This window comes from Balaenoptera physalus, assembly GCF_965194825.1.
Source record: "Balaenoptera physalus genome assembly, chromosome: 5".
Taxonomy (NCBI): domain Eukaryota; kingdom Metazoa; phylum Chordata; class Mammalia; order Artiodactyla; family Balaenopteridae; genus Balaenoptera; species Balaenoptera physalus.
In genome coordinates, this window is record NC_138884.1 from 148,990,375 (window position 1) to 149,014,301 (window position 23,927).

The 23,927-nt window shown below is 61.9% G+C and overlaps 1 protein-coding gene across 4 annotated transcripts in view; it reads right to left on the minus strand.

Annotated features, from left to right (window-relative positions):
- Window positions 1-23,405, minus strand: part of SH3BP2 (SH3 domain binding protein 2) — a 36,045-nt gene extending 12,640 nt beyond the window's left edge. The window contains exons 1-2 of one of the 4 annotated variants that reach the window (XM_082464373.1): window positions 23,274-23,387; window positions 22,833-22,888 (exon numbers count right to left, since the gene is read on the minus strand). Coding sequence is in view for 1 of the 4 variants with exons in the window: in XM_082464368.1 (XP_082320494.1) it covers window positions 4,706-4,788 (83 nt within the window). In the remaining 3 variants the exon portion in view is untranslated. Of the gene's footprint in view, window positions 1-4,705; window positions 4,858-22,832; window positions 22,889-23,273 lie in introns of those variants that run through there. The other 3 variants (XM_082464369.1, XM_082464371.1, XM_082464368.1) reach the window with 3 other exon arrangements.
- Window positions 23,406-23,927: the final 522 nt, after the last annotated feature.

A 23,927-nucleotide genomic window follows, 5' to 3' on the forward strand; every position in this document is an offset into this window, starting at 1 on the left:
CTCCGGTCCTTGGCAGCTCCACCTGCCTGGAAGGATGCGGGCACCTCTCCCAGGAGCCCCCTAGGCTGGCTACAGGCTGGCCTCCCAAGCATGCTGCCTTCTCTACCTCCGCTTGCATACAGGCTGCCACCGAGATGGGCCACCTGCAGCAGAGGGTGGGTCTAACAGCTTCCGCCCTGCTCCCACCCAGCGGGCGGTCCCTGGCTCCCAGGCCTCTGCCTCAGGCCAGCGCTCTGGCCCCTTCCCGCTGCAGCCAACCCCTGCCGCTCACGCCTCTACCGCAGCCTCCCTACACTGAGGCTGCACCAGCCTCTGTGCCTGTTCCCGGTGCCCCTGCCAACGCCACACCCCCAGCATTCCCAGCCCTCTAGGCTGCCTCCTCGCAGCGCCCTGCCTGTGCGCCTCGCCACCACCTCCGGGCAGCCCCACCCCACCTCCTCTCCTCAGTTCCCTCCCTGGCCTCCAGTCTCGTTCCTCCATCACCCTCCCCTCTCCACAGGCTCCAGCACGCACGCCATGCCCATCACTGCTATGTTCTAAAGCTCCAGGACCTGCTCATGTCCAGCTGGCCCTTCCGGATCCAGCCCCTGTGGACCTTTTTCACGGGATGCCCTCCAACCCTCCACCTCCCGTGTGTGTGCCTGCACCCGCCAGGCCCGTGGCTCCTGTTACTCAAATCCACCGCGCTCCCCCCTTCAGGCCTCTGTCCACACTGTTCCCACTGCCTGCTGTTACAACTGAACTAACTCACCCTCAAGAGTTGGTTCAAATGAACACCAGTCCTTCACAAACTCTTCCAAAAACCGAAGAGCGAGGCACTCATTCTAAGAGGTCGGCGTTACCTTGATACCAAAACCAAAGACCTCGCAAGAAAAGAAAACTACAGACCAATATCCCTGTGAATGTCGGCGTAAAGTCCCTCATCAAAATACTAGCAAACTGAATCCAGCATCATATAAAAAGGATTCTACACCACGTGGGATTTATCCTAGGAATGCAAGCTTCATTTAACATTCAAAATTCAAAAACTGTAGGGAATTGCCTGGTGGTCCAGTGGTTAGGACTCAGCACTTTCACTGCCAGGGCCTGGGTTCAATCGCTGGTGGGGGAACTAAGATCTCGAAAGCCTCACAGCACAGCCAAAACAACAACAACAACAAAAAACCCAAAAAACAAAATTCAAAGCAGGTAATACATTGTATCAATCTAATAAAGAACAAAAACCACATGCTCATGCCAATAGATGCAGAAAAAGTATTTGACAATCCTTCGTAATAAGAACACTCAACCAACTAGGAGGGGAGGAACCTCCCCAACCTGGTAAAGGACATCTATGAAGAACCGAGAGCTAACATCATAAACAATGGTGAGTGACTGAAAGTGTTCCCCTACAAGCAGGGACAAGGCAAGGACATCAGCTCTTGCCACTTCTATTCAACATTGTACCAGAGGTTCTAGCTCGGGCAATTACGCAAGAAGAAGCAATAAAAGCTATGCAGGTTGGGAAGGAAAAAGTAAAACTATTCAGAGATTAGATGATTAGAAAATCCAAGGGATCCACTAAAGAAAGAATGATTAGAACTGATAAACAAGCTCAGCAAGGTGGCAGGATACCAGATCGATACACAAAAATCAGTCCTATTTCTCTACACTAGCAACGAACAATCCAAAAATGAAAGAGAGTTAACTTGGGCTTCCCTGGTGGCACAGTGGTTAAGAATCCGCCTGCCAATGCAGGGGACACGGGTTCGAGCCCTGGTCCAGGAGGATCCCACATGCCGCAGAGCAACTAAGCCTGTGCGCCACAACTACTGAGCCCACGTGCCACAACTACTGAGCCCACGTGCCACAACTACTGAGCCTGCGCTCTAGAGCCCACAAGCCACAACTATGGAAGCCACGCGCCTAGAGCCCATGCTCCGCAACAAGAGAAGCCACCGCAATGAGAAGCCCATGCACCGCAATGAAGAGTAGCCCCCACTCGCCACAACTAGAGAAAGCCCGCGCGCAGCAACGAAGACCCAACGCAGCCAAAAATAAATAAATAAAATAAATAAATAACTACTAGGAATCGCTTGCAATGAATAAAAATATTAACAACAACAAAAAAAGAGTTAACTCAAGCGTCCCCTCTTTCAGGTGGTCCCACCAGCTCAGGCCCAGCACACAGGGGGCACCCAGGCAGTCCCAAAGGAGGTGTGGAATGCTGACCCCACTGGGTGCTGGGGACTGCAGGTTGCCTGGAAGGCGCAGGAAGCTGAAACAGAGCCCCACCCTGCTCCATCGCCTCCTCCCCCATCTGTAAGGAGACCTGGCATATGTGTGGGGCAGGGGGTGCCAGAGGCAGAGCTGAGGACTGATGGGGCCCACCCCTTGTCCTGGCTCCACACCTGAGCGAGCATGGGGAAGGAGCCCGGGCGGCCCACGGTCCCACCCTGGTCAGCTCGTGGCCAGGCAGGTGCAGGCCTGTGAGGGGCTCAGTCTCACCTGGCCACCGTCCCTCTGTGGGCAGGAGGAGGGCTCTTGGGTGTCCACGGGCTGACCTTGGGTGGGGAGGGTGGGTTGTAGCAGGCCTGGTCGTGCTCCACCTTCACCTCCCCTGGGAATGTCCCTGCTTCAGGGACAGACACTGATATCCCCCGCCCCTCTGCAGAAGATGGACCATCGAAGGGGAAGCTCATCCTGATGGCTGGATATCCTCTGGCCGCCTGGCCCTGCCCTGCACCACTGGGGGAGCTGGGTTGGGACCCGCCCAGGAGCACGGTGCCAGGCACACTCCCCAGTCTCTGCTCTGTGCCCACTCCCACCTTCTCTCTCAGCTGAGATTGGTCTGTGTGACCCAAGGCCCGAGGCTGCAGGGGTGAGGGCAGAACAGGCCAGGGAAAGCTGCTCTTTCCCACAGAGACAGCCCCGTTGGGCTCCAGGAAGCGCAGGCTCTGTGGCTTCCACCAGCCTTGGGGCTGTAAGCCTCCGGGGCGTGTGGTCATCCCCTGCACAGGCCCACACGTTAGCTGTGGCTCCGCACACGCGGTCACTGTCACAGACGGTGCACCCAGACAGGATGTGTGCGTGAGCCACACGGCCCGGAGGCAGAAGGTTCTGTGTGTGCACGTCAGTGTGTGTGCACACGCGTGTGTACAGGTGTGAGCCTGTGCACCAGAGCGGAGCTGGAGGGCAGGGTTCCCTTGGCTCTCCTCTCCCGCACCTGCAGGTGCAGCCTTGGCTGTGGTGGGAGCTGGCACCTCGTGGGACCACAGGGTCGGGGTTCCGTCAGTGGTGACCAGGCCGCCCATGTGTGGGAGCTGCAGGGCGAGGGGGGCCTGGGGGGTCCCAGGCCCGAGGGAGAAGAGACCAGGTCCCCCAGTGCACTCACTCACACCTATGCACACACTCACTCGTCATAGGCACACATGCACGCTTACACACTCACACCCGAAGACACACTCTCACACACCCACCTGCATATAATCATATATGCACACGTACATACATGCACTCACACAGGCTCACACTCATACGTATGCACACACTCACCCGCACATGTACACGCTCACATTCATTCTTATACATGCACTCATTCTCACACATGCCTGCTTGCACTCAAATGTACTCATACACACACACTGACTCACGTGTATATTCACACACACACACACACACACACACACACACAGCCTCCAGGGGCTAGCAGGACCTTTCATGGGTGGCCCCAGTGCCCTGGGCAGGCAGCTTGGGCACAGGTCAGAGTCATCATCACTACCCCGCAGCCCTGCTCTGGTCCAGCACCAAGTCTGACCCGACAGCTCATTAAACCCCACAGGCGTTGCTTTACCCGCATCTCACAGACGAGGACACTAATAAACAAGCTCAGCAAGTCGTCAACTCGCATGGAGCACACCGGGCACTCACCGTGGGGACCAGCCTCTGTGCTTCTCGGGGACCACCCCACGTCACCATCCTAACACCCCCTGTGTGAACCTGTGTCATCCCCACGTCACTGATGAAGACACCGAGGCGCAGAGAAGCTGAGTAACTCAGAAGTCATACAGCCGGTGAACAGTGGAGCGCTCAGCCTGTCCCGCCCGGCACACAGCGGGCGCTAGGTGGCGCTGGAGGGGCGGGGCCCCAGCACCTCTTGGTTCCGGCTCTCCTTTCAGTTTCTCCTCCCTCTTCCTCTTCCCAGAATCTTGCTCCATAAAAGAATGAAAACCAAAAATCTCCAATGAAGGCCAGTGACCAGCCATGCCAGAGGGAGGGAGGGAGGCACGACCTGGGCTGGGGTCCCTGAGACCCTGAGGCTCTGCGGCTCCCTGCCAGGCCCCCCAGCACGGCGCTCCCAGGGCAGGCAGGCAGTGGGAGCTCACACAGCTCTCCGTGTCCCCGCAGTGCAGGCACGGTCACACTGACACACCATCACACTCACACACGCACACACATAATGTGTGTGCACCCAAGACCCAAACGCCAAGGCCACCCAGGCAGGGCAGCACTTGATCAGGGGGCGGGGTTGTCCTCTCTGGGCTCCCACTTGCCCCGTCCAGCTGAGGGCTCTCCTCTAGAGGGCCCAGGGCCAGCATCCTGTGCGCCCCACCGCGGGCCCCGTTGAGGGGGTCTCTGACTCCACACGGGGCCTCCCTGAGCAGCTCTACAGGTGCTGGGCCGGCACCACCTCCCGAGCCCCCAGCCCCAGGGCCGCCCCGCTGACCTGGTGGCACTGACCCAGCACATGACTGTCTTCCTGCCTGGCGACGGCTTGGGGGCAGGTGTCCTGGGGCCCAGGAAGGCCATGTGGCTCAGGGGCCACAGGGCAGGGCTTCAGCCGGCCTCCCCCAGGCAGGCGAGGCGTGGTGCCCCGCGCAGCCCAGGCGCGGTGCCCGGCACAGCCCAGAGTGCCGGGCCAGCTACGCCTGCGGAGCCTCCTGCTGACAGCTGCCTGCTGCATCTGGGCCCCGTGGCCTCCAGGGCTTCCTCCCCGCCCAGGGCTTCCTGTTGCTGGGCCCCTGGGCAGCCCCGGGTAGCCAGCACTTCCTGCCTTCCACCCTTTGAGGTCCTGAGGCCCAGCGCTGTGCCCGGTCAGTGCCGTGTGGCCTGCTGGCTTTTGGCCACGCCCACTGTGGCCAGAGACCACAGCTTGCCAGGCCCTGGGATGAGGCCAGCTGTGCCCCCTGGGAGGCAGCGCCCCACCGGTCCCCCCCAGGGCCACCTCTGTACGTTTGACTTCTTCCCAGCAATTCACTGAAGCCCCGAAGCCCAGGGCGCCAGGCCCGGCCTCCCTGACCCCAGAGACAGCCACACAAGAAGTCGGTGCTTACGCCCCGCATGGGGAGCTCACTACTACCCGGGCGTGCTCCCACCACCACCACGGGTGCCACTGCCCAGCTCTGCCTTCCGAGGCTACACAGAGCAGCTGTGCCTCTGGCACCAGAGCCTTCTGCGTTTCAAGGTGGCCACCTCTCTGCCCTTTGACACCAAGGGACCAAGGGATGGGTTCCGAGCCTGGGCCCAGGCGTCGGCCCGTCACCTTCCCTCCGTCCCCCAAACCTTCTGCCCCACCCCATCCCCCCATGCCAGGGACAGCCTCTGTGACAGAGCTGCTGTGACAGAGCAGTGATCGCCACTCTCCGCTGCCTCCGTGAACACCTGGCTGGCTAGAAAGCACTTACAACCCGCGTGGCAAAGCACAGTCCTGTCACTCCCTAGTCCCTGACTAGGTCCCTCCCGAGCCTGCTCTGCCCCGCCAAGCCGGCCTTCCTCCCCCGCCCGGGTCAAGCCCAGGCTGCTTGGTGCTGAGCCCCCAGGCCCCCTGCCTCTCCTCCGCTGAGCTTGGGTCTCAAGGTCACACCTCGCCCAGGGAGGACAAGACCAGCTGGAGGAAGGAGTGCTTTGGGGCCACGCCATGCCAGGATCTGAGGGTGACAGAGGCCGCAGACTACAGGGTCCTCGGGCGTTGCGAAGGCCTCGTCCTGCCCGCCAGGTTTCCCAGGGCATAGCCCCACAGCTGGCTGTGCCAGCGCCTAGTCAGCCTGCATCCCTGCATGTCGGGGCCTGAGGGAGGCGGGCCCTGGGTCTCCATCTCCCGCTGTGTGCACAGCCCCACACCCCTGCCAAGGCCCCCGCACCACCCGGGGGCCGGCCTGGGGTGTGAGACTACCTGCTATCTCCTGGAGGATGGGGAGCTGGGGCTTTTGTGTACGAGCAGTCCTCAGGGCGGGACCCTGGCCTCCGCAGCCTGTGTCAGCCTCAGTGCCCTCGGTGGCCGTGGGCAGGCCATGCCTTCAGCAGAAAGCTGACCACAACAGATGGACGGGTGGTGGCAATGGGGAGGTTCAGTGGGGCCCCTGCCCTTCCCCTTCACAGCCTGCCCCGAGTGGGGAGAGGGCCCCCAGTCAGACTCAGCTGGGCACCCCGCCCACCTCTGTCCTCTGCCAGCTGCGGGCCTCAAGCTACTGACTTAGCCTCTCTGAGCCTTAGTTTCTTCATCGGTGCTGAGGGTTGAGATAAAATAGCAGGTTAGGAGCCCCTGGGGCTTGGGCGGCCAGGACAAGCCAGTGGAGCAGTTCTGGGACAGGGCAGGGGCTTCAAGGGGCTGTGAGTGAGGTCCAGAGGAGGTGCCCAGCAGGCACTGGATCAGGGGCGGCCTCCAGACGAGGGGCCAGCTTTGACTGAGAAGGAGTTTGCTGGGGCAGGGGTGGCCTGAGGAAGTCAAAGTCCGGGCAGCAAGTGGCCAGAGCCGGGGGAGGGTGGGGGGCGGCGGGGGGGAGGGAGAGGGCGTGGGTGCAGGCCTGCAGATGAGAACTGCCCAGAACCGGGAGCCGGCCGGCTCTCCCTGGGACATCCCATCCCTCACTGGGGAGACAGAAGGATGGATCAGGAGGCCTGGGGTCCAGGAGCCACAGCCTCCCCTTGCCCCTGCCCCAGAAGGGCCACCACGCACTATCCACAGCAGAGGTGGAGTAGGCAGAGGGCCACGCCCGCTGGAGCCCTGGCCCAGCACTGCGATGCCGCAGGGGCAGTCACGGCCCCGAGCAGAGGGACGGGGGTCTCCGTGGAAGTCAGACCTGCGTTGGCCCCTTCCCCAACCCTATTCCCTCTGGGAGTCTGAGGTCAGGATTCCCAGGCTGCTTTGTGACCTCTGAAGGCCCCGCCACTCCAGGCCTCTGTTCCTCCCTGTGCCCTCCCATCTCCCGAGGCAGCATTTCATCCCTGCAGCAAATAACACAGCGATTCACATTCCTCAAACAGAGGACACTCAGGGCCCCTCCTTCAATAGTGGGAGCTCCACGACCTTTCACACTGTGCTGAGAATAACCAGCCTCCAAGCAGCGAGATGTGTGGGGTTGAGGTCCCTGCCCTTGGCAGCTCTGGTCTTCCACCCCACCCTCCCCAAGTTGTAGCTCCTCCCCCAGTTGTAGCTCCTCCCCCAGCTCCCAGGGCGGCTGCCTCTAAGTGCCAGGCTTGGGGACCACCCACCATGCCAGACGCAGCACACTTAGCAGGGTGGGTGGGACTAGACAGCGGCCGGGCAGGGGCCAAGAGTCAGCCTGAAAAAGAGGAAGGGAGAGCCTTCTGGGTTCCTGGGGTCCTCAGCCTGCTCTGGAGCCAGGCAAAAGCCCAGGCAAATGCCCACCACCTCTGCAGCAGGCCATGGAGCTTGCCCCACCCTGATGCTCACAGCCCACTCACCTGCAGTGACCATGGGGACACTAGGGTTCAAAGAGCAGGGCACTGGCCGGGCCGATGGCCAGGGAACAGAGGTGTGGCGACTGGAACCACGTCCCTGGGAACCCCGGCCTGGTGTCTCCCGCAGTTTCCCAGAGCCCCGTGCCCAGTCTGGTGCCCACCTGTCACCTTCATGCCAAGGAGGGTCTGCCAGGCTCAGGGAGGGCCCTGGGCCCAGGGAAGGGTGACTGACACCTCCACTCGTGAAAACCTCAAGCTCTCAAAATAAGACACTTTGCATCAGTCCCTCACAAAGGGCCCAGGGCCACCCACAGCCAGCCTGGGACCCACCTACTTAGTCCCCACCCTCCCGGGCCAGGGCCACGAGGCCTTCCCCTCTCTGAGCCTCACTCCTCTCCGCACAGGTGCTGTAACCTGCCTTCCTGCGCAGGGCTGCAAGGATTCCGGGAATTTGGTCCTGGGTACCATCCAGCTGGGCAGAGGGAGCGGGTGGCATAGAGGGCAGGGTCCTGGTCACGGGCACCCAGTGTAGTGGGCTGAATGGGGGCCCCCAGAGACATATGTCCAAGTCCTGGTCCCTGGGAACTATGATCACAACCTTATTTGGAAAAAGGATCTTTGCATATGTAATGAAGGATCTCACCATGGTTTGGCCAGATGGGCCCTAAATCCAACAACAAGCATCCTTATAACAGACAAAAGAGAAGGGGGAAAAAAAACTCAGAAAAAGAGATCAGACTTGTGGTTACCAGAGGCGGAGGGTGGAAGGAGGAGGAATTGCAGGAAGGTGGTCAAAAGGTACAAACTTCCAGTTATGAAATAAATAAATCCTGGGGGTGGAATTGCAACACGGTGACTGTAGCCAACAGTGCTGTATGATATGCAGGAAAGTTGTAAAGAAAGTAAATCCTAAGAGTTCTCATCACAAGGAAACATTTTTTTCCCTTTTTTCTTTTCTTTTTATTGTTTCTGTATAAGAAGATGGATGTTAGCTGAACCTATCGTGGTAATCATCTCCAATATATGCAAATCAACCATCATGCTGTGTGCCTTAAACTTAAAAATAAAAAGAGAGGGCTTCCCTGGTGGCGCAGTGGTTGAGAGTCTGCCTGCCAATGCAGGGGACATGGGTTCGAGCCCTGGTCTGGGAAGATCCCATGTGCCGCGGAGCAACTGGGCCCGTGAGCCACAATTACTGAGCCTGCGCGTCTGGAGCCTGTGCTCCGCAACGAGAGAGGCCGCGATAGTGAGAGGCCCGCGCACCGCGATGAAGAGTGGCCCCCACTTGCCACAACTAGAGAAAGCCCTCGCACAGAAACGAAGACCCAACACAGCCATAAATAAATAAATAAATAAATAAATATTTTTAAAAAGTAAAAATAGAGAGAGAGAAAAGACACAGAGGAGAAGGTGATGTGAAGACAGAAGCAGAGATTGGAGTGATGTGGCCATAAACCAAGGAAGCCGAGGGCTGCAGGCAGCCACTAGAAGCTGGAAGACAAAGAAGGAAGGAGTCTCCCCTGGAGCCTCCCGTGGGAGCGTGGCCCTGCTGACACCTTGATTTTGGAGTCTGGCCCCAGGACTGTAAGAATAAATTTCTGCTTTTTTCAGCCCCCAGCTTGTGGTACTTTGTTAGGGCAGCCGTGGGAAACTATTTTACACGGGGACTCGCCGAAGTTCTTCCCCTGGATGAACTCACAGTCAATTTGAAGTCCTGGGCGTGCCAGCAGGGTGAGGCCCCCCCTGTGTGAGGCCCCCCGTGGGCATCCAGCTGGATAGGGTAAACCTGACTGGGCCTCCCTGGGCTTCCACAGCCCCACCACGGCCTCACCACCTCCCACCCTTCCCGTGCACGGGGTCGGAGGCCACCCCCAGCCTACACCCACCAGACTTGCGGGGCCCACCTCCTGACCCTGGTTCCCACCCCTGGCCAGCCCTTCCTTGGCTCTGTCCGGCCATTTCCACCACGAAGCAGAGGCCAGGCTGGTTCCCTGGCTGAGTGTATGGGGTCTGGCCCCTGCTTGCTGCCCTGAGCCCTCGACTCTGGGCCTGTCACACAGGACCACCGTGCCCCACTCTGAGCCACGTGCAATCTTCTCCACCTGGAAACTATATCCTCTCCAACAAATGCTCCCTCATCCTCTGAAAACAGAACCGTCTAGAACCTCACCCCTCCTCTGCAATCTCCAGGTCAATGGCACAGCCTTGCCCACCAGGGTGTCACGTGTGTATGCATCCCTAGCGCTCCGCATGGGCCTGGGTCCCGCTGAATCCCCAGAGCCCAGCGCCTGGCCCACAGAAGGGGCCAAGAGCCCGATGGATGGGTAGACAGATGGGTCCAGCGTCACATCTACACACACGGCCGTACCCCTGATGTGGCTATACCAGCACATGCCTGGACCTCAGAGCCAGCCTGAAGCACTCATCTGACCCCCACCAGGAACTGATGCCCAGTGGCTGTAGCGAAGTCCCATGGCCGCAGGACCCCTGCCTGGTGAGGTAAGCCGCCGGCCAGCAGTGGGTGAGCGCTGGAGTGTGCTCATTGCAAAACAGAGAACAGGCCAGCATCCCCCGAAGACAGCAGTGTGCTGGGGTCTAGGAGGCCCCCAGGGGCTCCTCTGGGCTGCCCAGGGTGGAGGCGAGAGGCAGTCCAGCCACTCCTGTGTCGGCGGCAAAGGGAATTAGGGGAAGTGCAGAAAGAGGCCCGCGTGCACAGCTGCCCACATGGAGCCTGGGCTTCTGAGGGTGGTGGCCAAATGGGGTTTCTACTCTGGGACCCTCGGCCCTCGAGCTCTGTCCCCGTAGAGGACTCGTAAAGCCCACGTGTCCCTGGATGTCCCCCACCCCGCCCCATAGCAAGTTGGGGCCCTCCTCTCCAGGCCTGGTGTCTCTGCCTCTAGCAAACATTCCCAAACTGGGCAACATCTCTCAAGGGCCGGGGTCGAGGGCTGGATTAGCCTGGGGAGCAGAGCCGGGGCCCCTCAGAGAGTCGGGGCCGCTGCACCCCCCACACCTGGTGCGGGACACACACAGCAGAGCCCTGGGGAGGAGGGAGCTCGGGCCTGGCCAGGAAGGAGCAGCGTGTGGGTGGGAGGGAGGACGGCTGGGCAGGGGCTCCAGGCCCAGGGTCCCTGTCCTTGGATACGGCCACGGTGGGTGGGGGTCGGTCTGGGGGAAGCAAAGATTAGCATCGTCACTCTCTCGTCTCAAACCACAAGCCAGCAGAGGCGTTTCAGGATTCACACTTCAGTTCATCATGACACCGGCAAGTTTCCACTTTTCAATTGCTTGAGGAAAAAGCTCTCCAGAGTGCTGACGTGTGGGCCGGGTCCACCCCCGCGTTCCTGGCCCCTCGCCTGCCCGCGGACGCTCACGGCTGCGCATCACAAACGGCGCGGGCACCGCAGGTTCCCAGGCCCGCCCGCCAGGACGGGGCTGCTCCACCGCGGGACCCTGGCAGGCAGGACGGCGCGGTGGTGGCGGCACAGGCTTCCTTGGGGACAGGATGGGCTCAGTCCTAACCTTGCGGCCCACAGCTCCTGTGCGGGGCTGTCCCGAGGACCACCGGGCATGGCTGGGGGGCGGGGTGACTCCAGGGATTCCGTCGGCCACGCCGTCGTCACCGTCACGTCAGGAAGGGAGAGCGCTCTCAACCGCCCCTGCTCAAAGCCAGGCGACACCTTCCCATCCTGCCCCCGTGGGTCTGGAGCCCCGAGTATCCCCGCCTCCTTGCTCACCACTGGCCCCATCTGAGCCACGCTCCCAGGGTTGAAAATTCCACCCGAGGGTGACGGACACCTTTGCCCAGTGCTGTGCTCGGCCTGGAGCGACATCTCCCTTCCCCTTGGTCCCACCCCTGCCTCCTCCGCCCCACGTCCAGACCCGCTACCTGCACACACAGCCCCTGCCCTTCTCCTGCGTAGGCTCCACCCACATGCAGGGCCACACTGACTGCGGCATTTTCAGCCTGTCTGTTGACTCTCTGACCCTCCTTCAACACAGCTCGATGGGGGGTGACATGACAGCCACTCCTTGTGTCTGTCCCCTGCAGTGTCCCCAGCATGAAGCTGGCCTGGGCACCTCCTGCAGCATGAACAGATCCCACCTCGTTAGCTGGACACTCCCGACTCCGCATGGGGTCCCATCACGGAGCTCGTTCACTGAATGAAACCGTTCATCTCTCCCTAAGACCCCCACTGCTCCATCCCTGGGGGGCCTCTGGCTGCAATGACAATGCCTAGTGTGGGGGCTCTGCCACCCACTGAGCAAGGCCTGGACACCCCGAGAGTGACCTCGGCCAGGCACTTGACCTCTCCCAGTCTCACTGTTCTCACCGTCCTTGCCCACAAAGCGACCAGCAACCAGCACCGGCAGAGCAGGTGTAGGGCCTGGACAACGCACCCTCAGGCCCCGAGCGCCCAGTGGGCCGAGCCCAGGCAGACCAGGCTGCCCAACACTGCTGCCCACCCTCCAGGGGCCAAGGGGGTGTGGCTGGGCTGGAATCTGCCGAGCCCCGTTGTCAGGTGGCCCAGAAGGGGACAGACCATCTCCTCTGAGGTCACTCCCGGAAGACGAGGAACACGCAGAGGGCAGGACTTCCCCAAACCCAGCCCGCTCCACCCTCTTCCCAGCGGCCACCGTGCATGCTCCTTGGGTCATGTCACTGTGGCTTCCTCAGCACTCCAGAGCCTGGCCCTCGGTGGAGGGTCTGGTCCCCGACATCAGCCCCAGGCCTCAGGAGCACAGGCTACCACCAGCCAGACCCTGCTGGGGACACATGTACATGTCACATCCTGTGGGGACACGTCCCCACTTGCTGAAGCCAAGGCAGGGGGGTCACGAAGGCTAGGGGCGCTTTCCTGTCTACGGTCAACCTCTTGTGACAGGAGGGCCAAGTCAGTGGGCCAGGGCAGGGGGCACCCTCTGGGAATGTCCGCCCAGTGCCAAGCCGTCAGCCCCCATGGCCCACTCAGTCCCCAGCTGCCCATCTCCTGCTCTCCCGATGAGGAAGCTGAGGCTGAGTGGGCTGCAGCAGTGGCCACATAGCCAGCACCACCCATGTGGCCCAGAGCCGGGGCCACCTCACCCACACCATGCAGCCTGGCACTTCCTGCCAAGCCTGGCTCTGAGGGGCATGAGGAGGAGAAGGAGCCCCAGGGCCTACTTTCAGGAAGGATGCCAGCTCCCACCCGGCAGAGAACCCAGCAGCCCAGAGGAGGGCTCCAGGCTCTGGCCAGGAGGCTGGGGCACACGGGGGCGGGACACACGACTGGGGATGCGGGCACATGCCAGCCTGTCCTCGTGAATTCAGAGTCTGCTTCTGTTTTACACGTATCCCCAGAGCCCAGGGGGAGCTGGTCAGGAGACTGTCCCAGCCACAAGCCCCCACCCTGAGCCCTGTTCACCACTGCCACCGGTACTGGGACAGAGGGAGGCCATCAGGGCATCGCCACCTGTCAGCAAACGCTGCACCCTTCACCCCCGGATCTGCTGGGGAGGCAGCCACCTCTGACTCACATCCTTGTGACAATGCTTCCACCCAGATGGGGTGACACATCAGCCAGCATCCGCACGCCATAGCCAAACAAGACGATCACATGGAAAGTGTCTTGAGTAGCAAAGAGCTTGTGCAAAGGGCCTGGGGTTGGGGTGAGAGGAGGCATCCAGAGAGACCTGGCCCCACTGCTACTCGCAGGAGCCGAGGCTGGCCCTGACAGGCACGCTGCAGGGACACTTGCTGTCCGCCAGTGCCAGGCCAGGGCAGCTGTACGAGCCCTCCACACTGGCAACCACCTGCTGGGGCATCCCAGGGTAGGCCACCAGGGGCACTGACCTTGACACTAGTAACATCTGTTCCTTTACTCATCTCTTTAGGATCTTTCGTGCCATGGTGGCCTCCCTCAGACCACAGGAACCAGAAAGTTCCTAAGTACCTTACAGCATTTCACCAAGTCAGGGCTCCCGGGTCAGGGCAAAGGGCATCAGGACCCAGGGGCATGAGGTGTGGCCCCGCATCTCAGCTCCTCCATATACCTCTGGGGGTCCCTGGACCACTCACTCACCTAGGAACCTGGTTCACCAATTGTCCAGAGGTGTATTGGTCTCCTGCCCACCCTGCCACAGGCTGGAACCCGTCAAGGCCAAGTCCATACCACAAGGTCCCTTCCCTCCTTCTCACTTCAGCATTTTAGGGTTTGGTGTCTCTTCAGTTTTAATCCATTTATTTTTATCCTTTTATCACTAATGTTAATTTTTTTTTTTGGCCGCACAGCCTGCAGGATCTTAGTTCCCGGACCAGGGAGCGAACCCCGCGCCCCCTGTGGTGCAAGTGCAGAGTCTTAACCACTGAACCACCAGGGAAGTCCCCCTAGTGTTAATATTTTTAGGCTGTTTTCAAACATTTTTTTCTTTGACGCTGTTGATTAACCTTCACTCTCTGAGTTTTTAATTTTATTGCATGGTTTCTGCTTTTTTACTTATTTATTTATTTATTATTTTTGGCTGTGTTGGGTCTTCGTTTCTGTGCGAGGGCTCTCTCCAATTGCGGCAAGTGGGGGCCACTCCTCATCGCGGTGCGCGGGCCTCTCCCTGTCGTGGCCTGTCCCGTTGCAGAGCACAGGCTCCAGACGCGCAGGCTCAGCAGTTGTGGCTCACGGGCTTAGTCGCTCCGCGGCATGGGGGATCTTCCCAGACCAGGGCTCGAACCCGTGTCCCCTGCATTGGCAGGCAGATTCCTAACCACTGCGCCACCAGGGAAGCCCTTGTTTCTGCTTTTGCTCACCTTTTGTTCCTTGGTCAATTTTAAGTTGGCCTTAGGAGGGTCTTGCCCTCTCACTGGCTACTTCCTGGGGTTGCCCGCAGGCTCGTGGGGGGGGCGCCCTGTGACGGGGCAGCCCCTCCGCCGGGCTGCCGTGGACGGGGGCTGGGGGAGCAGGCCGCAGCCACTCCCAGGCCTGGGTCTCTGGCTGGACAGAGGCACACCCAGAAGGGAGGGAGCCAGAGGCCGCAGGAAGAGGCACGGACAGAGGGGCAAAAGAGGGAAGGAGGAGCAGGCCGGCCCTGCGGTGCGGTGTGGGGAACCGAGAAGCTGTTCCTCCTCAGCCTGGGAGCCCTGGGCCAGGCGCTGGATGGATGACTCACGGCCCTGGCTCCCCTCCGAGCCCCTCAGCTGGGCCCACAGGGGGCCTGGCTGGCCTGACTGTTCCCAGGCGCCCTCACACTGCCCCATTGTTCGGAGGCCCAGCGAGAAGAAGGGTCTGGCGGTGGGCCCAGGATGGCGGGAAAGGGGCCCAGCCCCAGCTCTCCTGCCCCTCCTGGGCAGCCTTGACAGACAGGACAGGGGACAGGAGGGGGTGGGGGAGGGCTGTCTCCATCCAGCCATCCTGCCATCCTCCCAAGGCCGGTGGTCCTGCAGGATCTTGCGCCCCGGCCCCTCTCTCTGAGCCACTGTCCCAGCCACAGCTGGGAGGCAACTCTCAAAGGCAACTGGGCTCAGTCTGAGGTTCAAGGCCGTCACCCCGTTGGTGCTCAGCCACGGCGGACGGCTCGCACGCCTTCCCTGACTGCCTCGTGCCGTCCCCACCCTGCAAACTTAGGTCACCCCGGGACACCCTGATGCCCCACAGCCAGGCTGGGGAGTGGTGCCCTCAGGGGACCTCAGAGCCCAGTGCAGGGCTGGAGGAGAGGGCCTCTGCTCAGGCTCCTCCCCCTGCTCCCTTCCTCCAGGCCCAGCCCCTTCCACTGGCACAGCAGCCTCAGAAAGCTTCCCCAGATCCCACAGGCAGAGTGCCCACGGGGCCCTTGTGGACAAGGCAAACCCTCTCATCTAACCCTCAGCCTAACTCAGCCTCCCAGAGGCAAGGTGGCTTCTGGTGGTCAGCAGAGCCAGGGGTCAAGCTCCCGAGTGCCAGCCCCTAAGGCCTCCTCCTGGCTGGGGACCTGCCACCGGGCTGGGGCAGCCTGCACCGGGTTGGGGAGGGGCACGGCTCGGTGGTGCTATAGGGAAACCCTCCCCCTCCCCAGGGAGACAGCCATGGGGTCACGCCACTGTCGCCAGAAAAGCCAGCAATGAGGACTGGGGGTGCGGGGGGCGGAGGGCAGAGTCAGTACTACCAGAGCCGAGTGCTACCCCACGTCTGCCTTTCCCCCGCCCTGGCGGCCCCTCAGCGCGGGTCACTGACTCCACCCTGGTCAGCTGAACCCCTGCGCCCACCGCACACCTAGCCCTCCTGCAGGTCCGATTCACCTGCTTTTGCCCAAGCTCCTTACAGCCCCTGCTGCGGTGCGGGTATGTGCGGTGGGGGGTAGGAGGCAGTCTTAAGACCCCAGAGTAAGCTTTCAAACCACAAACCAGCCTCTGCTCAAAACCCTCCCATGGGGGCTTCCTTGGTGGCGCAGTGGTTAAGAATCCTCCTGCCAATGCAGGGGACACGGGTTCGAGCCCTGGTTCGGGAAGATCCCCCATGCCATGGAGCAACTAAGCCCGTGTGCCACAACTACTGAGCCTGTGCTATAGAGCCCCTGAGCCACAACTACTGAAGCCCACACGCCACAACTACTGAGCCCATGTGCCACAACTACTGAGCCCGTGAGCCACAACTACTGAGCCCATGCACCACAACTACTGAGCCTGCGCTCTAGAGCCCGCGAGCCACAACTACTGAGCCCACGTCTCACAACTACTGAAACCCAGGCACCTAGAGCCCGTGCTCCACAGCAAGAGAAGCCACCGCAATGAGAAGCCCCCGCACCGCAACCAAGAGCAGCCCCCGCTCGCCACAACTAGAGAAAGCCTGCGCGCAGCAACGAAGACCCAACGCAGCCCAAAATAAACAAATAAATAAATAAATTTATAAATAAATAAATGTATAAAAAAAAAAACCCTCCCATGCCCGACCTCTCAGCCTGGCCCCTTCTGCCCACTTCCTGCTCCCACCCCAAGAAGGCCCTACCCGAAATGGCACCTCCTACACCATTCTTGGGGGCCGCCCCCTGCAGGGCGAGGACGTGCCTGCTGCCTCCGCAGGGCTGGGCCTGGGGCTGCCTGTGGGGAGGGGCCCCTGCGGGTCCTCCAGGCGGCAGGTGCATCAACTCGGAGGCCACTGGGGTGGGGCTGTCCCCTCCTGCTTCCCAAGGCCTCACTCTGGAACAACTACATGTTGGTGCCTGGCTGGCAGGAACCTTGGGCTTGGGGCAGGGCCTCCTAGGTCCTGTGTGTGTGTGGGGGGTGTCTCTTTCTCAACACTCATCCTTCTCCAGTAACTTCCTGCCCCCAGAGCAGGCACGGCCACCACTGACCACAGAACTTCACCCTCCTGGGCACATTCTTGAGAGAACGGAAGGCTGATCTCAGACAGCTCCCGTCCCAGGTGGCAAACCTTCCAAGGCTGGTGCCCAGGAACCCCAGGATGGCTGGGCAACTGAGGCATGGGCTCCATGCCTCACTCCATTTTATAGCAAGTGGACACCAGGGCCACTGGCGCTGAGGCCCGGCTGGGCCAGAACCTGGGCCCTGCGTGCAGCCTGGGGCTCCCCCTTACCCCACCCTCAGGTCCGGGACACCTCCTCTGACAGAAGGACCAGGCATCGGCCTCCTCTGGCAGCTGCAGCCCAAGGTCTGGAACCAGATTAGGCTGGGTCCTGGTGAGGCCCCGAAGGGAAGTGATTCCAGAGTCTCCTGCCCCCATGGCCCACACCTGAGCAGCTCCGCTGTGTGGCACGGAGCCGGCACTGGGGGCCCCAGCCCTGGTGCAGCGAAGTGTCAGGGTGGGGTCCCCTGGAGCAACATATCCTTCCCCCTGCGTGAGATTCCAGAGAAGTCAGGAGGTGGGGGGCCTGGGGGAGGACTTCGTGGGGTCCGGCTGGTCAGTGGGGCTGCAGCACAGCATCGACAAGCTCCCGAGATGCGGGCTGGAGGGTACGTGGTGGTGATACCTCCTGCGGGAGGCTCAGGCTCTGTCCCCAAGTGCCCTCGGCCCCGCCAAGATCTGGGTGGCTCAGCAGGGAGGCTGTAGTGGTCTGGCGCTGACCCTGGGGGCTCTGAGGCCCTCTCGTGCACCCAGCTCGCAACCGGGCACTACCATGGACCCCGCCCAGCATCTAACGGCCACCCTGCGCTCCTAGAGGTTTCAGGCCAGACGGTGATGGCAATGGGAAGCCGCCTCTCGTCCTGTGCTGAAGGGCAGGGGACGCGGCCACTCCGTCCCCTGCCCACCGTGGTCAAACCCACCAGCTGATCACTGACCTGCGTGCCAGGGCCCGGCCCCCACCACTGTGTCTGCCTGGCCATCAGGGGACCCAGCGGCTCTGTGCCAGCTGCTATGCCCCTTGAGAAAGGGTCTTCCTTTTCTGGCCTCAAATAGGAGGAGAGGAAGCAGCTGGGGTTACGGACGACATTCCTCAGGAGACAAGGTGAGTTTCCTGGCATGCCCCCCTCCCCCTCCCACCTGTCCACGCAGGGCTCCCAGGCCCGCCTTTCTGGCTCCTTCCCCACCACTCTCCTACTGGTGGCAGATCTAATCTTGCCAGGCGCCATCTGGGGCACTGGGTCTCTGGGACCCAAAGACCAGGTCTCCGCTGTGGCCGGTGGGTCAGGGGAGCTCAGGCTGACCGCAATCTTGGCCCCAACGTGTGTCTCTAGGAAGGAACAGCCAAGGAGAAAGGAACGGCTTCCACTTAAGGTGGAGCGCCCCAGACTCCCCGCCTGTCTCCCCGTCTGAACCACTGCTGGGGCCCCTGAGACCAGGTGCCCGCAGTGGTGACTGTTAAGGGCTGCGGCCGCTGGAGCCCACGGCCAGGGGGCCGTGATAGAAACCTGGAGGGGTTCACACAAGGCCAGAGCACAACCACCCACTGTGATCTGATTGGAAATGTCACCAGCCGGGTGGCAGACTCCTTCGAGGATAACGGGGCACCTGTGTCTCTGATGTGGAAGCAGGAGGTAAACACGCTGGGCTTCAGGTCTGTGGGAGCTCCTGGGATGCTCTACAGGGGGTCGTCCCTCTTCTGGGCCAGGCCCACATGGGCACTGCTGGGCAAGGGCACTCAATTGTGTCCCTGTCCTTCATGAGTCCCCGGTTGGGCAGGGAGAAGCAGACAGGTAGACAAGGTGACCAGGGAACGGGCTGGGGCTTGTAGAAGGCACTTAGCTCCAGGAAGCAGGGGCAGGGACCAGGGAGGGTCCCTGAGCACCAAGCAGGACAGACACTTATGCCTTTTATTAAACTGCTTCCGAGGGAGAGAGTGGCAGGGTGGGCCAGACAGGCTGAGCTGCGACCTGTCCATGCCTGGCCCTGGGCCTGGTACACAGGGCACCCAACATGAACGACAGGAGCAGAGGTCTGGGGGCAGCAGCTTTCTGAAGGGCACCCACCACTGCCGCAGGAGCAGAGCTCGGTGTGGGGTGGCACGGGCCCAGGCGCCCAGCCAGGGCCCTAAGTGGACTGTGGGTGCTGCCCCTGGCTCCCAAGGCTTTGGGGTCAAGCCAAGGCCTACCCTGGTATTCCAGGCCCCTAGGTCGACCCCTGACCTCACATCACCTTGCAGGGGGCAGCCAGTAGGGCTGGGACCACAGGGGCAGCCGGGGTATGAGGACCCAGAGCTCTCTAATGCCACAGAACAATGTTGCCAGATTACAGCATCCCCTTGGGCAAGGCTAGAGGAAATCCCCCAAACGGAGCTGCAGGGTCAAGGGCAGGGAGGCCCCAGCCTGGGACAGGGCTCAAGATCCCACAGTGAGGCCTCCTCTGCAGCACCTCATTTAACTTTTCCGAGGACACCATGAGTTATAACTGTTTTAACCCCAATTCACAAGGAGGGACCTGAAGTCCAGAGAGTCCCCGAGACGTGAAGGGGACAGGCTGCCCCAGCACTGCGAATGCGGCCCCCGACTACTTCCTGGGAGAAGCTGTGCTGGCTCCAAGAAGCCCCCGGGAAGCCTTCCCTGGGCTGGCTCAGCCCCCAGCCGTGGGGCAGCCCACCCTCCTCCCAGCAGGCATGGAGCCAACTTGGAGCGCTCACCCGTCAGCCTGGCAGCTCCTGGGGACAGGGACCTCCCCTGCCTCTGCAGGTTCCAGCAGGCAGACGCCCCACACCCCAACCAGCGGCCTGGAACGTGGTTGGCAGTGGGCCGCCCCTACCCTGGGCTCAGCCAGCATGCGATAAACGTCTGATTCACAAGGAAGCAGAGGGCACTTCTTGGAATCGCAGCACAGCTGCAGGGGAAGGAGTACGGATACCAGGAGGGTGCCCTGCCAGCCCCTCAGGCCCCGCCGACCGCCCCAGGCCACTGCCTCGGACACCGAGCCCACACCCTTCCCGGAGACCAGCAGGCAAGGAGCACCGGAGCCCGCTGTGGCTAGCCCACGGGGGCCAAGGATCAGTCGCCTCTGGACCTGGGGACCGGGTGAAAGAAGCGCCAGTCCTGCCAGCAAGTTCCAGCGTGGTTCATGACCTGGGACGGGGACGGGCAGGGGCTAACCTGCAGCTGGCCCCAAAGCTGGAACCTCAGAAGTTCTGCCGCCCGGGGAGAAGCAGGGCAGTGGGGGGACCTCAAGCACCATGAGGCCCCCTCCTTGATGAGGGCCCAGCCTTGTTTTGCACTTCACTGGGATGGCGCCTGGAGTTCAAGGGCAACTCAGGAGCCTGGCCCCCAAGCCCAAATCCTTTAGTGTGGCCCAGAGCCAGGGGCTTCTATCACTTGAGGGTGGAGAAGTGTAATTCACTAAGGAGGCTCAGGTCTCCTGGCCGTGGCTGAGAGGCAGCTCCATTTCTCTCGGCATCATCCTGGCCGCCCTCCGGTGCCTAGGCCCAGGGGTGGTAAGGAGGCACCACGAGAGTGCCCTGCCAACCCCTCAGGCCCCACCGACCTCCCCAGGCCACTGCCTCAGCGACCAAGCCTACACCCTTCCCGGAGGCCAGCAGGCAAGGACCAGGAGGTGGGCGCTGCTGAGCCTGCCTGCCTGAGGCTACAAAGAGCCCAGAATGCTCCCCCTCCCCGCCTCTGGGACTTAGTGGCCCACATGTGGCACTGTCCCCAGCTCTTGGACGACTGGTCAGGGCCACTGGAGAGATCCAGAGGCCTTTTGGAGACAGGCCACCTACCTGTGGGTAGGATTTCAGCGTCCTGACAGCCCCCTCTCCCTGCCTAGGCCCCTGTGCACTTTCATCCACGCCCCCATCCACACTCTCACCACATCCGGTGCACACCAGGCCACTCTGGTCAAACTGGTCTGCCACCCTCCCCGCTGCCAGCCTCTGGCTCAGTCTGTTCCTACCTTCATGGTTGTCGCATGGCTCAGACAGCCCTCCTGCTGATTGCAAACCCTGCGTTCAGTGGCCACCTGCCGCCCACCTCCCTCAGCCAGGCTGCCGGGTGCTGACCGTGCTCCCTGGGGTTATCAGAGAACCACATACGTGCATGCCCAGGCCTTACTGAGGCCATCTATTAGCCAGCCAATGAGGGGAGAGTGGGGCCTGCCAGTCCCTGACCCTTGGTGTCCCATGATAGAGCTTCAAGGACAGAAACCAGGAGGACCCAGGTGGTTCCCTGAGCCTGGCCACTCCTGAGACTCTGGCCTTTGCCGTGAGACCCAAGCGGGCAGGGACCTAGGAGACTGTCCTTTGCCCCAGATCTCTCCAGGCCCAGCCCCACCCCCACTCCCAAGCAGAGGTGGCCCAGCTATCCCTGCTCTCCAGCCCTGAGGGCCAGGGAAAGCACCCCCAGTGGCTCACAGTTACTGAACACCAATCATGTGCCACCACCAGCGCCTGGACATTCAAAACCACCTATAAGGCAGAAAGTGGTTCACTACCCCCATTTTACAGATGAGGAAACAGGCTCAGCAGTGTGAAGCCCCCTGGCCAAGATCACACAGCTAGTAAATGGTGGCAGCCGGATTCAAAGCCAGGACCCAGCCCCTGTGTGTGTCTCTCTGTGCTCCCTCAGGCTTCCCCCATGTAGGCCTGCAAGCTTGCGGGCATCCATGTTGGGGGAAGGATGGTGGGGGCTGACTCAGCATCTCACTTTCCTCTGTCCATGTGAACAGGAAGGGCCAAGGGAGGTTTGGCTCCGCCCACCCTCCTCTCTCTCCCAGGCTGGCCTCCTTGTTGGGCTCCTCCCTGACTCTGCAGGCCTGAGGGACTCCCCGGAAAGGCCAGGCCCTCTGTCAGCACCCCTCTTTCCTGATGGCCAACAGGGACTCGCCTGGGCCATCTACCTGTCTGTCCTTCTGCCTGCCCCCTCTGGCCAGGGTGTGCCCCAATATGGGGCACAGAGCCAAGTAATGGAGTGGTGGCTGGGAGGGGGGCGGTGGGGGAGGGAGGGGAATTTGACAGAATTCTCACCTTGGAGCCCCCATCCTGGCCTCCTGGTCTACCTGGAGTGGAGCCCTGACTCCCAGAGGGCCCTCTGCGCCGGTGCCCTGGGTATCGGACACAGTAGGAGGAGAGCCAGGAGATAATGGAGCCCAGCCCCCTTCTCCGGTCTCGCAGAGCCTGGGACAGAGAGGGCAGAGGGCCGACCCAGGGTTACACTGAAGTCAATGCCGGGCTAGACCTAAACCTGGAAATCTACGCTGACTCCAGGACTTGCCATGCTCCCTTGGCTGTCAAACTGTCGTGAAAAAATTCTACACATCATCATCACTGCAAGTAACATTTCCTGAGCCCCCTCTGTGCTAGGGTCTGGTTACCTGCCTCATCAGCAAGATCACATGCATGTCCTCGACTCGGCAATCCCAGGGGTCCCACACGGAACCCCGCCCCAGGCCAGGGTCACTTAGAGGGGCCCTTTACTCAGCATGGCCACCTGACCAGCAGGCACGGACGTCATCAGGGTTGACAGATGGGCAAACCGAGGCACAGAGAGAGGCTGTGAGGCGCTCAGGGTCCAGCAGGGCGGCAGAGGGAGTGAGCTCCAGGCTTGCACTCTGCAGCGGGGCTCAGGCCCCCTCAACACCCCCAGTGGGAGCACGGTCAGCACTTCACCAGGGGAAGCAGAGGCCCAGAGCAGCAGGAAAGAGCCGGGCTGCTGGGAGGGGCCGGCCCACATGTGGAAGGACGGCTGTCCCCGACCCCCAACTCTCTGACACTCACTGTCCCCCAGAATAAGAGTCGCAGACAGCCCCAGGGTCACTGGGCTATCAGTCACTCACACTTCAGTGTGAGTCAGCTCCAACAGGCAGCTTTTCTCCACCCTTCGTTGCGCGGGCTGAGGTAAGGAAAGTTTGGATTACCGGGAGGAGGTGGAAGCAAATTCCCCGCCCGGGCCTTCGGAGGCCGGGATGTGTGGGTCGTGTAATGGGGGCCTGCGGCGGTCTGCGAGCCCCAGGGGCCTGGGGAAGCGGAGGCCAGAGGGACGAGGGGGACGCGGGACAGACGCGACGCCCTCGCCCCCGCCCCTAGGCCTCCAGGGTGCACCCCGCGCACCCCCGAACTCGCGCGCTTCCTCGGGCAGTGGCGCCGCCAGGCCCGGCGCGCGCTGGAGCTGACCGCCCCCCGCCCGCCCTACGGAGAGGACCCCGGCCCCGGGGACTCCGGCCAGCCCGGGAGACTCGATCGCGCCCCGTCCCTCCGCGCCCGCTGCCGTGCCTTACCTGCCGAGGCTCTGCTCCCAGCCCGCGGGTCCTGCGTCCCGGCGGCGGTTCCCGGCTGGGCCGCCAGGCTCCCGCCCTCCCGGCGGGTAGCCAGGAGCCAGGTCCCGCCCGGAGCTGTGCCCGCCCCTTCTGTCTGGCCCCGTCCCGACCCCTTGCCCCGCCCCGTACGCCCGGCCCCGCCCCTTCGACCTGGCCCTGCCCTAGGCTCCGGGCCACGCCTCTTCCATCCAACCCCGCCCCTTGACTCCCCTCCCAAAGAACCTGGCCCCGCCTCCTCGGGCTCCCTGGACCCATCCCACCAACTCCTTTTGCAAGGCGGAGGTCCCAGACGCAGCCCGCAGCCCTCGGAGTTCGAGGTTGGGTGCGGGGTGGGGGTCAAGACGTCGGAGTCCGGGGAACCCCCACCTTTCCCCACTCCTGGTCCCGGGGAGAAGGCGGGAGTTGGCTGCGGGTGTGGACACGCCATCCCTGCACGGCACACAATAGATGCGCCGTAAATGCAAGTGGCACCTGGTGGCCCCACTGGAGAAGGCGCTGCCCCCCAACCCACTGATCCTGATCCTGAAGCAGGAGGCGGCGTCTGACTCAGGTCAGGAGGCCAGGGGCAGGGGCAGGGGATGACCCCTCCCCTGCCCCCGGCAGAAGAGGGCTCGC